Raw genomic sequence first — 17,644 nt, forward strand, 5'->3', positions numbered from 1 at the left:
CCAGGAGTGTCCAATAGTCTGTCTCCTTGGTTGGCAATTAAAACTTCTGATGAACTTCTAAACTTTACGATACCTTATTTTTGTATACTGTAATTTCCAAACCATCTACTTTTCAGATTCATAACACCCAAAATGACAGATTTCAATACCACTGGATGTGAACATGTTATGGAGTTCTACATTTAAATTGAGAGCTGGCAAATAAACACAAATATTAGAGTTTGTAATGATACCCGACTTATGTTGCATACATGTTCATTTACATTTTTTGTGTGATATGGATTTGCTCTTTTGCCTGTCAAATACATTAATTTGACTTTGTATCCACTGACCTTTAACCGAAAAGGCCTGCAGCTTAGAACTGTACCGTAGAAGACCAAAAAAGCCAGATTCTTCTTCCCCCTTCCTTTAGGGTCTATAGCTTTTCACTAAATTGAATATGTGACTTGTAACATTTACACTATGCAGAGATACATAGTCCTTCACCAAGGGCCTCCTGCAAGAATTTTATTTTATTTTATTTATGGTTTTTCTAGAGCGCGTAGTCACCCAGAGGGTATCCCAGCGCTGAACCTTTTACTCACAGGGGGAGGCAGTCAGGAGTGAAAGTGGATCAGGGGAAGAGTAGGGTTTTGAGAAATTTCCTGAACCGCAGGAGGTTTGGTTCTGCTCTGAGGCTCAGGGGGAGTGCGTTCCATATTTTTCCCGTGTTGACCGAAAAGCGGCGGCCACCTATACGGGCCTTCTTCACCTTGGGGATCGTGATGAAGTTTCCGTGTTCGGAACGAAGCGCTCTCGTGGGTCTGTAGGGTGTGATCCAGTTATTTAGGATTGGGGGGCCAGTGTTGTGAAGTACCTTGTGGGCCAGACAGAGGGCCTTGAACGTTACCCTTTCCCTGATAGGGAGCCAATGCAGCATCCTCAATGCAGGCTTGGCAGATGTTCAGGCCGGGGTGTTCGTTAGAAGTCGGGCTGCGGCATTTTGAGCTTTTTGCAGAGTTTGGAGAGTGGATTCTGGGGATCCCAGGTAAATGGCGTTGCTGTAGTCCAGCCTGGATAAAATTAGGCCTTGGATCAGCATGGAATACATGGATCATACCAGTTCCTACAGTGCTGCCAAGTGGTAGCTTCTGAAGGTCGAACCAGGAAAGCACAGGGCTTTCAAGATAATCTTTGTGTTACAAAATAAAATAGGTATCTAGTATGGGGATTTTGAATTTTAAATGCAACTATTAATCTAGTCTCAGGGTAACTCCCTCCCAAAACAGCAGGATCACCGCCTGAATGCTGGAGAGACAGGAAGGCCTTATAGACAACAGTATCCATGAAATGAGGGGAGCGCTGGAGGTGGAACTAGGGGAAGGTAACTGAAAAACCCAAGTCTAGGAGCAGGGAGATAGTGGCTTGCATTCAGCAGCCAGTCACTGAGGAACAAGAACACATCGATCGGCAACGTGCAAAAACGTGGCACAGCCACCAATATCACCTTTGTGAAGGCTTAAGGGGCTAAAGCTAGCCAAGAAGAGGACAGCAAGCACAGAGAGTGAAACACAAACCTTAAGTTCCTCCTGTGCGACTGCAGGGTCGGTACATGAAAGTAAACATCCATCTCAAGAGAAAAATAGATGTGTGTGAGGGAAAGCATTTTTAGCATTTTGAACTTCTTGCGTCATAGAACGGTAATAAGAACATAGAGGTCCAGAATGGGATGGATGCCCTAGTCTTTCTTGGAGTAGCAAGCATGCCTAATCTCTTTCTCTAGAGCCAACTTCACAGTGCCCTTATTTCAACATAGCAAGAACTTCCTGCTGCAGAATCTAGGATGGTCTTATTAGGTGAGAGTGGGAACAAGGGGATTAGGATGGGGCAAGTCCTGAAAAGGTAAGGGCGTAGCCCTGTCAAACAATCTGTAAACCTGTCCCACAGTCCATTATGAGGGACTGCCAGCAGAGTAAATGAAAGGACTCAAAGGACCTTACTGGTCAAACTTGCTTCTTCAAGGGTGGATTAAGGCAGTACTATGGGAGGGACTGTGGAGGAGTAGGTGGAGAAGAAAGAGGACTGTTGTTGCTGTCCTTAGAGGAATTTGCGAGAGCGCGAGAAACACATCCAAGCCCGATGGCGGAAAAAAAACAATCTGAGGATGGAGCTGAGTCACCTATCTCATGACTTCCAAAGACTTTCCAGGACAAAAACAAGTGCAAACATCCGGGCCCAACACCAGATGGCGATCTATGCATAGTGTGTAATCTGCAGCTTATATGCCTCGAACATACTTTTTTCCAAACTATTTAGATCCTTTTTGCTCTCCATCAGTACAACATGGGAGTATAAGTGTCAGGCTGCGGCTGAGATGAGGAAGCCTAGACCACAAGAGTGATGTGAGATGTCAAATATTTTTTGTCCTCAAGCCAGGATATGGTAGTGGGTGACCTGACCTGATGGTTCACCATAGGGGAATACGCTGGCTTGCTTCATGACACCAAAATGGGGTCCAGAATGCCTCGTTAATTGGGAGAAATGGTTCAAGTACAGGAGATCCCATGATTTTGCAAGGTTAATCTTGGTCTCCTCCACAGGTAAAAGCAACACAAGTATATCTGCAGCCTTATGAAGAACAGCCGTAAGTGACAGGTTCCCCAGTGGGAAGCCCCTAAAGGGCACACCCAATTCACTTCTGGGGGTTGTGTCCAGGCACTTGGCATCCTGCAGGGCTAGAACGTAACTAAAAGTCATCCGAGATGGAGGAACAGGTTGCCTGTATCACTGCTATCATTATCACTGTGATAGTCAAGTCAAGTCAAAGAATTTATATAGCGCACTACATACCCGGAGGGTCTCAAGGCGCTTAGGGAGGGGAGGAGGATTACTTGTCAAATATCCACGTTTTAAGTTGCTTTCTGAATGCTAGGTGGTTCTGGGTAAGGCGAAGGTAAGTGGGGAGTGAGTTCCATGTTTTAGCAGCCAGGTATGAGAAGGATCTGCCTCCCATTGTGGTCTTGTTGATGCGAGGTACAGTGGCGAGGGCTTGGCTGGAAGAACGTAGTTGGCGGGAGGGGGTGTAGAAGGACAGTCGTGAGTTGAGGCATTCTGGTCCGATGTCGTAGAGTGATTTGTGTGCGTGGGTTAGCAGTCGAAAAGTGATCCTCTTATTGACGGGTAGCCAGTGGAGGTCTTTCAGGTGACCAGAGATGTGTTCGTTGCGCGGGATGTCTAATATGATCCTGGCTGAGGCGTTTTGGATTCGTTGGAGTTTCTTCTGGAGTTTAGCGGTAGTACCTGCGTAGAGGGTGTTTCCGTAGTCCAGTCGGCTCGTGACCAGAGCATGGGTGACTGTTTTTCTGGTTTCGGTGGGGATCCAGCGAAATGTTTTTTTGAGCATGCGAAGAATGTTGAAGCAGGATGAGGATACGGCGTTGACTTGTCTGTACATTGAGAGTGAAGAATCCAGGATAACGCCTAGGTTCCGTGCGTGGTCTGTCGGGATGGGTGCTTTTCCAAGAGCTTCCGGCCACCAGGAGTCGTCCCAAGCAGAGGGGGAAGTACCTAAGATGAGGACTTCTGTTTTATCTGAGTTCAGTTTCAGACGGCTGTGTTTCATCCATTCGGCAACTTCTTTCATTCCTTCGTGTAGGTTAGTTTTGGCGGTGCTGGGGTCATTGGTGAAAGAAAGGATCAGTTGAGTGTCATCCGCGTAGGAGATGATGTTGAGGTTGTGTTGGCGGGCGATGGTCGCGAGGGGACTCATGTATACGTTGAAGAGGGTGGGACTGAGTGAGGATCCTTGTGGTACGCCACAGATGACTTCAGTGGCCTCGGACTTGAATGGTGGAAGGCGGACTCTCTGGGTTCTACCGGTGAGGAACATGGTGATCCATTCAAGTGCTTTTCCTTGTATTCCGATATTTCTGAGGCGTTGTAAAAGGGTGCTGTGGCAGACTGTGTCGAAGGCTGCAGAGAGGTCGAGGAGGATGAGGGCGACTGTGTCTCCATTGTCCAGTAGAGTTCGAATGTCGTCTGTTGCTGCGATGAGGGCGGTCTCAGTGCTGTGTTTTGCTCGGAAGCCGGACTGTGAGGAGTCGAGGGATTTGTTGGCTTCGAGACAAGCGGCGAGCTGGTTGTTGACAGCTTTCTCGATTACTTTGGCCGGGAATGGAAGGAGCGAAATGGGGCGGTAATTTTTGAGTTCGGTGGGGTCCGCTGTGGGTTTTTTCAGAAGGGCGGTGAGTTCAGCGTGTTTCCATTTTTCCGGGAAGGTGGCGGAGTTGAAGGAGCAGTTGATGACGTCTCGGAGGTGTGGTGCTATGACGGAGTCTGCTTTGTTGAAGATGTGGTGAGGACATGGGTCTGTGGGGGATCCTGAGTGGATGGAGTTCATCAGGCGGATGGTGTCCTCAGTGGAGATTGGGTTCCAGTCGTTAAGGGTGTTCAAGGGGGGAGAATGTTCGGCATATGGTTCGGTGGGTTGGTCTCCGGGTTGGTTGTCGAAGCTGTTGTGGATGTCTGCAATTTTGTTGTGGAAGAATGAGGCTAGGGAGTCGCAGAGGGTTTGAGAGGGGGTGATGTCGTTGGAGTTGGCCGAGGGATTGGTAAACTCCTTGACGATGTTGAAAAGTTCCTTGCTGTTGTGGGCGCTGTTGTCAAGTCGATCCTTGAATGCTGTTTTCTTGGCCTTTCGGATTAATTGGTGGTGTGTGCGGGTGGCGTTTTTGAAGGCGTCCTTGGTGCTAGTGGTTGGGTCTTTTTTCCAGGCCTTTGAGGGAGCGGCAGAGTTTCTTGGATTTCTTAAGATCATCGTTGAACCATGAGGCCTTCTTGCTGCCAAGTTTGATTTGTCGTTTTTTCAGTGGTGCTAAGGTGTCGGCGGTGTTGGATAACCAAAGGGTGAAGTTGGCGGCGGCTTGGTTTGGGTTAGAAGAGTGGGCTGGGGTGTTTAGAAGGAGCGATGAGGAGATCTGGTCGATGGTGATTTTGTTCCAGTTTCTTTGCAGAGTTGGTTGGAGGTGGTTGGTGGGTTTTGGCTTGTTGTAGGTGAAGTGAACGCAGCTGTGGTCAGTCCAGAGGAGATCCGTAGTGTAGTTGAAGGAGACATGTTTGCTGGAGGTGAAGATGGGGTCGAGTGTGTGGCCTGCGATGTGGGTGGGGGAAGTGACCAGTTGTTTAAGTCCGAGGTTGGCGAGGGTGTCCAAGAGGGTGGTGGTGTTGCGGTCGTTGATCTTTTCAAGGTGAAAGTTGAGGTCTCCCAGAAGGATGTAGTCTTTGGAGGGGAGCGCGTGTGGAGTGATGAAGTCCGTGATTTCTTCACTGAATTTTGCGCGGGGTCCTGGTGGTCTGTAGAGGAGGGTGCCTCTGAGTGTGGTCTTGGGGTCGATGTGGATCTGGAAGTGAAGGTGTTCGGAGTTGGCGAGGTTGGTGTCAGAGCTGGTTGAGATGCGGATTGATTTTTTATGGACGATAGCGATTCCTCCTCCTGTGTGGCCGGTACAGTCTTTGCGTGTGATCTTATAATCTTCAGGGATGGCAATGGTGATGTCTGGGGCGGAGGAAGCGTTCATCCATGTTTCTGTTAGGAAGGCGACGTCCGGAGAGATGGTGTCTAGTAGATTCCATAGGTCAATGGCGTACCTGTGGATCGATCGGGTGTTGAGAAGGATGCATTGTAGGTGATTGGGGTCGGGAATTTGTGGTGTGGTCGTAGCGGAGATGTTGTCGGTGCCGCTGAATTTGCAGGAGTAGCAAGAGAAAGGTCCATGGGTGTGTCCGGGAGCGGCTTGGACGCAGTTGGGGGCGCGACCGGGGTTAAGGGCTAGGAGGGTGGTGGCATCGTAAGTGATGCGGGAGGGGTGGGGGGTGCAAGGGCCAGGGGCGTAGACGGGCTTACCTTCGGCGCGGATTGGGCGCGGTCGCTGCGCGTGAACGCTGCGCGCGGGAACGGTTGTCATATAAGGAGGGTGGGGGGGAGGGGCGAGGGCGGCTCAGCTGGGAGGCGGGGCGGGCTAAGTAGGAGGACAACAACAACAAAATGGAGGGCGCTTGGGGGGAATACACTAAAAGAGCAGGAAAGTCGCGCTGGCAATCTTAATAATGAAATATGCAAAGCGGCATACAAAGCGCACAGCAGGCAATTAATTTCACACAGTTTCCAGCAAGAAGCGTTACACAACGATACCGGAGCCAAAGGGAGCGACCACTCAGCTGGGAAGCGTCGAGTGAGTCACAGCGCTTCCAGGTAACGGAGCGCTGTTGTAGTCTGTGGGAGGGCGGCTCAGCTGGGAGGCGGGGCGGGCTAAGTAGGAGGACAACAACAACAAAATGGAGGGCGCTTGGGGGAATACACTAAAAGAGCAGGAAAGTCGCGCTGGCAATCTTAATAATGAAATATGCAAAGCGGCATACAAAGCGCACAGCAGGCAATTAATTTCACACAGTTTCCAGCAAGAAGCGTTACACAACGATACCGGAGCCAAAGGGAGCGACCACTCAGCTGGGAAGCGTCGAGTGAGTCACAGCGCTTCCAGGTAACGGAGCGCTGTTGTAGTCTGTGGGAGGGCGGCTCAGCTGGGAGGCGGGGCGGGCTAAGTAGGAGGACAACAACAACAAAATGGAGGGCGCTTGGGGGAATACACTAAAAGAGCAGGAAAGTCGCGCTGGCAATCTTAATAATGAAATATGCAAAGCGGCATACAAAGCGCACAGCAGGCAATTAATTTCACACAGTTTCCAGCAAGAAGCGTTACACAACGATACCGGAGCCAAAGGGAGCGACCACTCAGCTGGGAAGCGTCGAGTGAGTCGAGTGAGGTCTGTCATTTAAATGGAGTCTAGGTCAGAAAAACCACACAAGAGGCCTAAAAGGGGACTTCTCCTCCATCAACTGATAAGCTTTGTGTTGGACCTGACCAAACTGGACTTTGTCTTTTGAAAATCTATTATGTTTACTAATAGACCTGAAGTCAGCACCTGTTCCAAAGCAAATAGCAATACCTTATGCGTAGGAGGAGGAGGAGGAGGAGGAGGAGGAGGAGGAGGAGGAGGAGGAGGAGGAGGAGGAGGAGGAGATCTGGCTAGGGGCAGTGGAAGAGGGCAAGTGGAGGTCTCAACGGAGATGCAGCAGAAACCTTATTGAAGGCTCTGAAGACTTAATGGGATACAACAAAACACCAAGGCAAGCTGGTGTGGAATAGAAGTGTACCAGCACCCCCTGTGTGAAAGTCACAATTTCTATGGGTTCTTTACCATGGAAACCCCTGTTCTGAGGCTGGTGTGTAGTCCATCTCTACTTAGATAATCTCCAATGTTAACTTTGAAACGAAGGTCAGAGCACAACAGCAGACCTGCATCTCAAGCAGGATTAATATTAAGAATACAAAGAACACTTATGAAGCTCGTTGTACTTTTCAAAAGAGGACCGGTCAATGTCCTTGAAGTGGCCCTGTTCTTTCTGATCCCAGGTGAGCGGAACAGGACTTGCAGAAAGACTGAGGTGTAGAGTGGTAAAGGATCAATGTTCATCCGATCCCACAACATGAAGAGTTTGGCTTCCTACCCCTTCATGGAATTGGTGTGCATTCAGCACCACTTTGCACAAAGTTGGAGTCATGTTCAGGCCCAGGAAAAAAAGACTGACGCTGTGCAGTTCTAACAACAACATTTTGTTCTGATGAGATCAACCGGGTTTAAACCCTAAAATGTTCAGCAATGACATCTGTGAGAAACCGGGCAATACAATTGATTTAAGAGTTAATATTCCGAGGAGGGGAACTCCGTATCCACTTCGAAGGACACAGGAAAGAAAAGGAACCAATATCAGTGCAACATGGCAGCACTTTTGAAGGTTTCGATGTCTTTAACTGTATTTAATCCCAGAGCCAATATGCCGCCTACTGTTGAAGAAGAGTTAGTTCAAGTTTCTGGATCCAGTCTGGTACCCGAGCGAAATTAAAGAGGTGAGGAATATACAGGAAGAAGAGCCCATCAGAAAGCTCTTGACTGACACATCAGTAAAGGTAGCATCAGCACCTGGACCTCTTAAATGTCAGACTGTCCTTGGGTAGGCAGGAATTCAAATTAACTGAATTTTTAATATTAACACCAGCGTCCATCAATCTTAAAACTCTTAGTTGACTGCAGCAACTTATGGGGTTGTTCTACAGTTAAAAGAGGGCTGCACTGGTGGAACACCACCATTTCTAATAGCCATTTAGTGAATGTATGCTAGATGTGACCTGAACCTATTTCAGGCCATGAATCAAGTTAATTTTACTCACATGCTCCGAGTTTAATAGTAGGAGTTGTTTTGACCCAAATAATTTTTTACCAGTTTATCGACAGTTATCCACTAATATTTTTTGTTGTCTTCCTCATCGATTGCAATGACTTTGGTCCCCACCTTCTCCCCTCACAGGCTGAACCTAGAAGACATCCTGTCTGCTCAATAAATGAGGGGAGGATATGGGGATCTGTAAGCGAGGCTCACAGACACTTGTCCATACCCGCCTTTCCTTCTGCTAGTTCTCTCTGTACAGTGCCTCCTGCCCTGGCACCTTTTGCTGATGCTACACCAGACTCAAGAGACCGAGAGCAGTACCCTGCAGCTGTTAACTTTCATGTCCCACAAAGCTGTACCCCAACTTGTAGGCTTCTACAGCTTCTCCCTCTGCCGGACCTGTGCAACCGTGACCTGTGCAACCATGACCTGTGCAACCATGACCTGTGCAACCATGATGTAAGGCTTTCTGCGAGACAGGTGGACTGCAAGCTACTGCAAGAACGGTTGTGAGAATGAGTATTCCAACACTCCATTGCATTCCGATGGCTTCTCCTTGGGTTTATGACACCCTAGTATGATGTCCATCTCTGAAGTTATGGACACAATGCCAATGATTATTGCCGAGATTTTACTGATGATGGCCAACTATCAGCGGACTCCAGTGGGGTAATTGCGGGCTGTGCTACACTGCTTTGTAAACCTTGTTGCTACCTGAATTCTTTTCAACTATTTATAAAATCTTGCTGCTATCTGTCTTATTTTAAACTGTTGTTGAATTTCTCGCTGAATTACCGGGGACATTTTAGCTTTGTTCTTCTCTATGAGGGGGAGCTAATATTGGGGACCTGATTGCAACTCCTTCACCGCTGCGTGTTGCGGGGTGTAGGAGCACTGATTCCCTGCCGCGCATCTCTAAGTCCACTTACCTGGGTAAACACGGGTGTAGCGGGCCTGCTGCTTGATGTTCTACTCCATCATTTGCAGCCATCCCACTTGGGACACTTGTGGGCGCCATCTTGGGTCTGTAGTCTAGTTGTTGACCGGCCGGCCTCGAAAACCCTACTTAATGGAAGCTGCGACGCGGCCGCACATCTGGTGCACCAAAGGTGCGCTCGTATGCGCGCGTCCGGACAGTGCCAGCCATGCTGCCCGTTTTACGTCTTTGTCCAATATTGCCTGATCTAGAGATCAGCTCTTAAACATGGATAAAGGGGCCTGTCCAGGGACGGCCAAATTGGATCCAGCCACGTTTAGCCATGAGTATTGTTGCAACTCCTGTCTATTCACACTGGTGGACAGTGATGGGAGGGGAAATGGCAGCGTAACGATATCAAAGACCCCCACAATACACCTCAGGGCCGCTAGTAACATCATAAAGGCCTGTTTGATTAATTGTAGATCCCTCCCCAAACACTCCGAAGATATTGGCTCACTTTGGAGTCAAACCCCTGGGACCTTATGTTTCAACAGAAACTTAGCAAACACAAGGAGATGATGGACGGAGCGCTGAAACTTTTCGGACACTCCGCCCCAGTCACAGATCTGGGTTGAATCCATCATTCTTTAGCTCACTTCGCCACCTCACTTCAGACCCAGCTATGTGCAAATCAGTCTTGACCATGTGCATCATGGGAACAGTCCAGGCCGAACTGCCAAGCCAGGTCTTCCGGAAACAATCATATTATCATAAGGGACGGCTGGGAGATCTCCTGCAGAAGAATCGAGCATGTAGGAATTATTGAGGCTCTGTTTTACTTCATCCGAATTTTGCCCTCCTCGTCGATGGTGGGGATCTTGGTATATAGACCTCCTGCATAACACTATATAGCAATATCTTTGAAAGCTCTTGCAGCTCCACCCACTGGAGACTGACTACAAGACAATGGGAACCAGATATGTGCAGAAATTTACTTACTATCCACGCCTCACCCAAATGTAGCGGGCCAGAGTCACTAAGATGCCTGGAATGTATACATGGAAAAAGAGAAGGCCAAATTAATTATTCAACTCCCCTTGAACATGGCCGTAGCGGAGTATGTGATTAGGAATGACTGATTTCTTTTGCTCATTTGATGGAGCATCAATGTACAGCGGTTCACATGTATTTCTGTGAAGGGGGCAGTGGGGAGGGCTTGGCAGGAGGCTGACCAGGACAATAACTTATCGTCTGAGATGACACAATGTACTGTACCCAGCCAGTTTACATATATTGTTTATTACATTTTGTTTTCCAAGCTCTGCACTATGGATGGAAGTGTCTGACCTGCTTTGCAGCGCCATGGGGCTTCCCCCCCATTGTCATGTACGCACAAGATGATAACTGCTTTGGATAGTTTATGGGTCAATGGTTGTATCTCAGAAGCTCAAATAGGTTGTTAAAATCCCCCACCCCCAAAAACAAATTAAATGATTAAAAAAAAGAAATGCGAGTAAAAAAATATTTAAATGGTTGGCAAACCTTAGTTTGTTTTACGTGTAATAAGCAATCAACTGGCTAAAAGAAATAAACTAAAGCATTTTTTCACTAGTAACAAATGAGTAACAGATGAAGGTATAACAGAACTACAGATCGATAATTGGCATTACATCTCACCAACTGCCCCAGCTATAATCATCCATACTACTTTACGTTGTAGCTCATTAAAACAAAGATTTAAACGGAACAAGGGAGAGTTGGTGGGACAGGGGTAAGAGTTATACATTGACAGCATGAACAAGAATGTGACTTACAAATTAAAGTTAAATTCATAGCCTTTTCTGACTGAAGCATGTAGGAAACAAAAAACTGCTCTATTCAAAAGAATTGCAATACGCCACTATAGTTCTTTACATACATAATGATATCGTTCACCAGAGGAGATGAAAGAAGCAGTGGAAATACAACTCTGTCCCACCTCACCTGATTGATCTCACTCTGCAAATGTAGAGCCTGTTGATCCTTTTCTTCTTTCTGCTGCTGAATCTGCTTGAACTCTGTCTTAACATGCTGGTACTTTGACTCTACTTCTGATAATTCTTCTTTGAGTTTACTGCTGGCTTCCCCTTTTTCCCCTAGTTCTTTGTGTACCCTCTGCAAGGAGGACTCAGCAGCAGACAAACTTGCTTGGAGTTTCTGACAGTCAAGATCCTTCTGGTGAAGACTTGCTTTTAAGTTCTTCAAATTAACTGCTTCTTGATTTTGTCTTTCTTCCAGCTGAGTGTAATCTAATTCTTTCTTTAATAATTTTTCTATCAAATTCTGCAAAAATTAAGTAGATGACATAACTTCACAAAAAACGCAACATTAGCTCTGTTAACATGCTTGTACCTGTGGAATATCATCACACAGAGAGTCTCTCCATGCATGGTTTATTATGCCCAGATGTTTTACGTGCATACATTATACATGAATAAGGGATTGTAGTACCCACAATTTTTACTGAACAAGTGGCAGCTAAGCAAAGCTATTTCAAATTTCTCTCAATATTTCAAAACACCTGTTTTGATGCACACTGTTCCATGTTTATTAACATACCCCCATTTAATTTCTAATTGAGACCATTCTCACTAGTTCAAGAAATGTTGCTGCACAATAAATGAAGCCTTGTAATTTTCACTGCCTGTTTTTAAAAATAATTTTCATCACCTACCACTCTGTGTACCCACGCTCAGCGGACTGATTTGCCAAGAATGTACCATGGCGAATGGTTCTGGTTTGGCTGACAATTCTATGCATACAACACTCACTGAACAAAACATTTACTCAAAAAACTTTAAGGTTACCTTCTCAGTGAAAGTGTTCCATAACGTTCGTGGGAACACCTTAGAAACTCCATAAAGGTCCTCAGCTATACAGATGTTAAAGTTACAATGCTTAAAGGTCACATTTTGGCAGGGTAGTTTTGTTGCTCATGACCACACCAATTGACGCTACTAAAGACGATCACACAATACGATAACATTCACAAGGTCCGGCTCAGCCAGGGAACGGTTTAAAAACCCAGCTCCATAGGATAAACTCAAAAAAAGTCTTTAAACGGAACATAATAACAGGATATAAGCTGGATTGAACTATCATTTAAGGACCAAAAAGAATGGTGTCTGATTATTTAGAAAATGGAGAAGTAATGGAGTGGAGAGTCAGTGGGTATAAGGGGCTCACCACTGACTTGAAGAAGCTCCCCATACACTTTGCCACTTTTTATTTTTTAAATAGAAAGGCTCAAGCTCAGGTGCCGTCAACCAAGGAGGATTCAACATTCATGGTGTAAGACAGAAGAGGTCATTAAAAGTAACACCACCTTTGAAAAGATGCAGCATAGAGTATGCAGTATAGTTCTAATGAACTGTGATGCCTTAGAAGTAAGTGTAGGGTAATTGTCATTCAATTAACAGTAAATCGTGTATAAGACAATTCATTTAAAGTTGCATTACTTTCTTTATGGTTCACGTTAACTCACTCAGCTGTCCTATTCTAAACTGCGATTTGCAAGTTAGGTGAGATTCAGTAAAATCATGTTTGTAAGTTATGCAGATTGCTTTATCAACCATATTAGAATGTTGGGAGTTCTATTAAAAACAATGGAGTGCTCTGGGTTTCTAATGGCCGGTAGAAGCCCGGAGATCCCACATTCTAATGTTGTCGAACAAAGCCCTCACCGAGCCCAAAGGGATTTCAGTCCCCTTAGTCTCTGTGAGGCCTATGTTTTATTTGCTGGAACATTCTGTCCTCTAGTGGCGGAATGTTCTAAAAGCCTTATAGCCCTCTATAGCTGGGCTATACCAGCATTAAAGTCCCGCTCCCTTGTTAAAGGCCGAAGCGAACCTTTAAGGCCAGTATAGCTAGCTACGGCCAGCTATAAGGCTATAGTAAAAAAGAAAACTCCAATACATACAGATGCTGGAGGTACCTATAGCTAATTAAGCAAATTCAAATCTCTAAATCTAACGCACAGTAACAAAATAGTTCTGTCTTACCTGATTTGTCTGATGTAAATCATTCATGGAACTCTTTAGTTTTTGCAGTTCCTGAACGTAAACAGCAACTTCTTGAGGGCCTTTTGCAAGTTCTTCTTTTAACTGTTTTATGGTTGTCTAAACAAAAAAATCAAAATCGGATGAAAATTTTCTTTTGGTGGCCCTCTATCTAAAAACCATGTATATCACGGCTATCCAATAACAGTTCAATACAAATTGTAAACAGCAGCTGTTTTATTGTCCAGTATGATATTATTTATATTCTCTGCCTCTTAAGGATAACAGGCTTAAAGCTTTGGTTTATTGAGGTTAACACAAAAGTTCAAACTTAAAATAGGCTATCAGTTTAGGGAGTGGACTTAATCTAAAATGTAGGTCTTTGGGTTTAGGGTCAGATCTTTAATCTTGATACAGATAACACTAAAAACTGCCTGTGCTGAAAAACCTTCACCATAATGTTCCAAAAAATAAAACTTACAACACTTTCAAAGGCAAAACCACTCGCTAAAATGATGCTAGCACCCCACAAAAAATAAAAAATAAAGACATTTGGTAAAACATTTAGTTTCCAATTACACACAAACATTCACCTCATGTATGCATTATTCCTTTTTTCTTTATTCAAAGGGTATAAACATCGGTTACAGAATGTAACAATGTAAACGATAAGTTCTTTGAAAGTACTACAACAAAATAGCAATATGATTACTCCCGTCAATTGAGTTACATTAAAGGCATACAACAAATAATAAAATGCATACAAAAGGCGAGAAAGGCAAATAACTTAATTATGGACAGTAGAAACATTAAAATTGCTAAAACAATTCCAAGTAAAAGAAAAAAGCCCCATAAAAAAAAGAAAAGCCCACGTGGACTAGTGCTAGTAGCCATTTTCCATTACCGCCGTGTGCGTTCAAATTTTCTCATGGAGCGAATTCCTCTAGTTTTAGTTAGAGCCATCTCCCTTTCATATATATTTCTTATAACTGCCCACAATTCTAATGCTTTTGGAGGAACTGGGGATATGCATGCCCAAGCAATACACAGTCAATGGGTGACTAAAATGATGGAAAAATGGGACCTCAGACCTAGATCTGGTTCACTCTTTTACCCAAGCATGACCTCTCTTTCTGTTAATAAGTTTTGGCATTTTGCATTCAGGCGTGTTGCAAACAGGTCTATTGTCTGTGTTCCCCACCTTTGGAATAGCCTCTGTGTTTCCTGTCCATTGAGCTCCCACTCGTGGGATGCCGATGTCTGTCTGCTGAGCCAGTCTGCCTCCACATTGTCCTTCCCTGGTAGGTCTATGGCCAGCAGGTCTATCTTGAGTGGGATGGCCCATCTCCAAATGTCCTGTGCCAGAGTGGAAAGGGGAAACGATTGTGTCCCTCCCTGCGTGTTGATATAGAACATAGTAGTATTATTGTCCGTCTGTATCAACACTTTCTGGTTGTATAGCTGCTTCTGGAAGGCCTTCAGGGCTAGCAGGACAGTCTTCAATTCCAGGTAATTGATGTGTCTGACCGCATCTGCCGGAGTCCACAGACCCCTCACCCTGAGCTTGTTCATGTGTGCTCCCCATCCTATTTGTGATGCGTCCGTGGGGATGGTCACAGTTGGGTTTGGTGGTATCAAGGTCTTTCCTGTAGTTATGTTCTCCCTGTTCCACCATGCTATCTCCTCCTGCACTGCGTGTGTAACAACCACTAGATCCTCCCAACTCCTGCTTGCTTGTGACCATTGCTGTTGCAGCCATTCTTGGAATGGTCTCATGTGAAGCCGTACATTGGGGACTAGGTGGATGCATGACGCCATCATCCCCGTGATCTTGCTCACTGTTCTCACTGTCATAACTCGCCCCTTCTGGTAGAGACGCATCTCGTTCAGCAGGGCTACTGTTCTTATGTCGCTGGGCATGACCGTTCCGTCTATGGTGTTGATCTTCGCCCCCAGGAAGATCTTCACCTGTTCTGGTTCCATCGATGACTTCCCCCAGTGTATCGAGAACCCCAGGTTTGTTAGTGTTCTTGTCACCCGTTCTGCTTGCTCCTCGCACTTGTCGCGAGTGCTTGCTTTGATTAGCCAGTCGTCTAGGTAAGGATACACATGAATCCCTTCCCTTCGTAGGTACGCTGCTACTGCTGCAAGGCATTTTGTGAAAACCCTTGGGGCGGACTTTAGACCGAATGCCAGGGTTGTAAACTGATAATGATCCTGGTTGATGTTGAACCTTAACAGGTTTTTGTGTCGTCTGTTCATTGGGATGTGCAGGTAGGCGTCTTTGAGATCCACGGTGGACATGAAGTCTCCGCCTCGTATTTCTTGTAGTGATGTCATCTTGAATTTTTGCGTCTTTATGAATTTGTTTAGGAATCTTAGGTCCAGGATGGGTCTTCGTGATTTGTCCACCTTTGGTACCAGGAAGTAGTTTGAGTACACTCCCTGGTTCTGTTGTAGGGATTCTGCGTATGCACAGAACTATGCGCAGGAAACCAGAACCTTAGAGAATTGTGGTGTACCAGAAACTCCCCTCAGAACTAAGAACCCCTTATCCGACTAGCTTAGTGTCACATTCGTTATCCGAGATTTAGCTCGGCGGTCCCAATGTATAGACAACCCAGAACAAGCGACTTAGTTATTCTCAGGAATGGTGGGAACCCGAAATACCCGTTTACACATATATATTAGTCCACAACAGAATAACTAAGACACAGTAAAGTTTAAAGAATTTATTTATAAACCTCGAGTCCTGTTATACAATACTTAGGCTAACATAAGTAGACAAATGGTTAAGATCATTACCATTAACATTGTTACAATACCATAGAATATAAAAGGAGCGATCATATTATAATGACAGTGGAAAATAACCACCCTCCTTTCTCTAGTTACTAATAATATATTATTAGACTATTAGAAGGTCTCATAGGCTTGCATAGGGGACCCCATACCGTATAGATCAGCTCAGGTGTATCACATCACAGGATCAGCTCAGTGTTCTCTGCAACAGCTCTTCTATCGAATGCCCTAACAATATGCTGCGCTGTGTTATTAAAGCCCTCGACTTTCTGGTATTTGCAGCTGCGTGCATGTTGTGACTAAACAGTGGTACGATCACCCTGAACATAATCAGCCGGCACCGTCTAGTGTCCTAGAACAGTTCTTTACTCGATGTACAGACCAACGGCACTAGCAACTGTTAAGGATGTATAAATAACATTCACTTGAGACAAGAGCGAGTCTGCATTTCTCAAAGTAATAACATGTAACAACAGTGTCGGGTGCAAAGGCAGCGGAAGCAACAAAATGGTCCTCCAACAGCTAACGTGATTAAGCTAACTTAGCACTGTAAATAGGGAGTGGCCTAAAACCACGTGACAGTTCCTTTCTCTGCATGGCACTGGTTCTATGGCCCTCATTTTCAGTAGTTGAAGTGTCTCCTCCCTGAGTTGAGCGAGCTCTTGACCCGAGCGCTGTCTTCTCTTTGGTTTCTTGTTTGGAGGCCTTTTCTCTAACTCTATGCAGTATCCGTGCTGTATGACGTTGAGAACCCATTTGTCTGAGGTTATTTGTTGCCATTGTTGAAGGTAGAGGCCCAGACTTCCGCCTACCGGTGTTGCATGCTCGTAGGCGCTTGCTTTGTGTAACCCCCTTGGTGTTCTTACATTGCGCTTCACCCTTCGGGTATGCTGGGGGTGAGCGTCTTTTTGCGTGTGAAGTCACTTAGATGAGGGTTGGTCTCCCCCTCTCCTCCTTTGGCCATATCAGTTTCCCCTCCCGCGAAAGGACTGGCCTCGAGGTTGGTACTGCCAGTTCTGCTTCTGCTGTCCCTGCTGGCTGTGACTGTCACCTTGCTGCCCTTGCTGGAATGTCTGGTGCGACGTACCCTGCTGGATTCCTCCCCTTCCGTAGGGTCTCCGATTTGGGGTGCCTCTTCGCAACCCTCTGAATTGCAGGGCCCCCATGGATCTTGCCGTTCCATTTTCCTTTTTCAGTTGAGTGAGCTTCTCGTCCACAGTTTCCCCGAACAGCGTTTCACTGTTGAAAGGGATGTTCAGTATGTTGTTCTGGACTTCCTGCTTGAATCCAGAAATTCTGAGCCAAGCCTGTCTCCTTTCAGTGATCCCTATGGCCATCAGTCTGCTTGAAGTTTCCGCCCCGTCCAATGCAGTCTTAATGCACGAGTTGGCGATATTCTTCCCTTCCTCCACTAGATGGGAAGCCCTTTGACGGTACTCTTCTGGGAGATGCTGGACTAGTTCCCTCATCTCATCCCAATGCTGGTACTGGTGTCTGTTCAGTAGCGTGTTTGAGTTTGCCATGCGCCAGTGCATTGCGGCGTTTTTCTACCTTCCTTCCAGTGAGGTCCATCCTTCTGCTCTCCTTATCAGGAGGTGGGCCCGAGGTCGCCGGCACATT

General features: G+C 46.0%; 1 protein-coding gene across 2 annotated transcripts in view; it reads right to left on the minus strand.

Annotated features, from left to right (window-relative positions):
- EEA1 (early endosome antigen 1) overlaps positions 1-17,644 on the minus strand; it is a 603,471-nt gene that overhangs the window by 460,313 nt on the left and 125,514 nt on the right. For both annotated transcript variants that reach the window (XM_085653202.1, XM_085653203.1), the window contains exons 10-11: positions 13,226-13,342; positions 11,169-11,507 (exon numbers count right to left, since the gene is read on the minus strand). In XM_085653202.1, the coding sequence (XP_085509328.1) occupies positions 11,169-11,507; positions 13,226-13,342 (456 nt within the window). The remainder of the gene's footprint in view (positions 1-11,168; positions 11,508-13,225; positions 13,343-17,644) is intronic.

The sequence above is a fragment of the Triturus cristatus genome, chromosome 4_1 (genome assembly GCF_964204655.1).
Source record: "Triturus cristatus chromosome 4_1, aTriCri1.1, whole genome shotgun sequence".
Classification (NCBI taxonomy): Eukaryota; Metazoa; Chordata; class Amphibia; order Caudata; family Salamandridae; genus Triturus; species Triturus cristatus.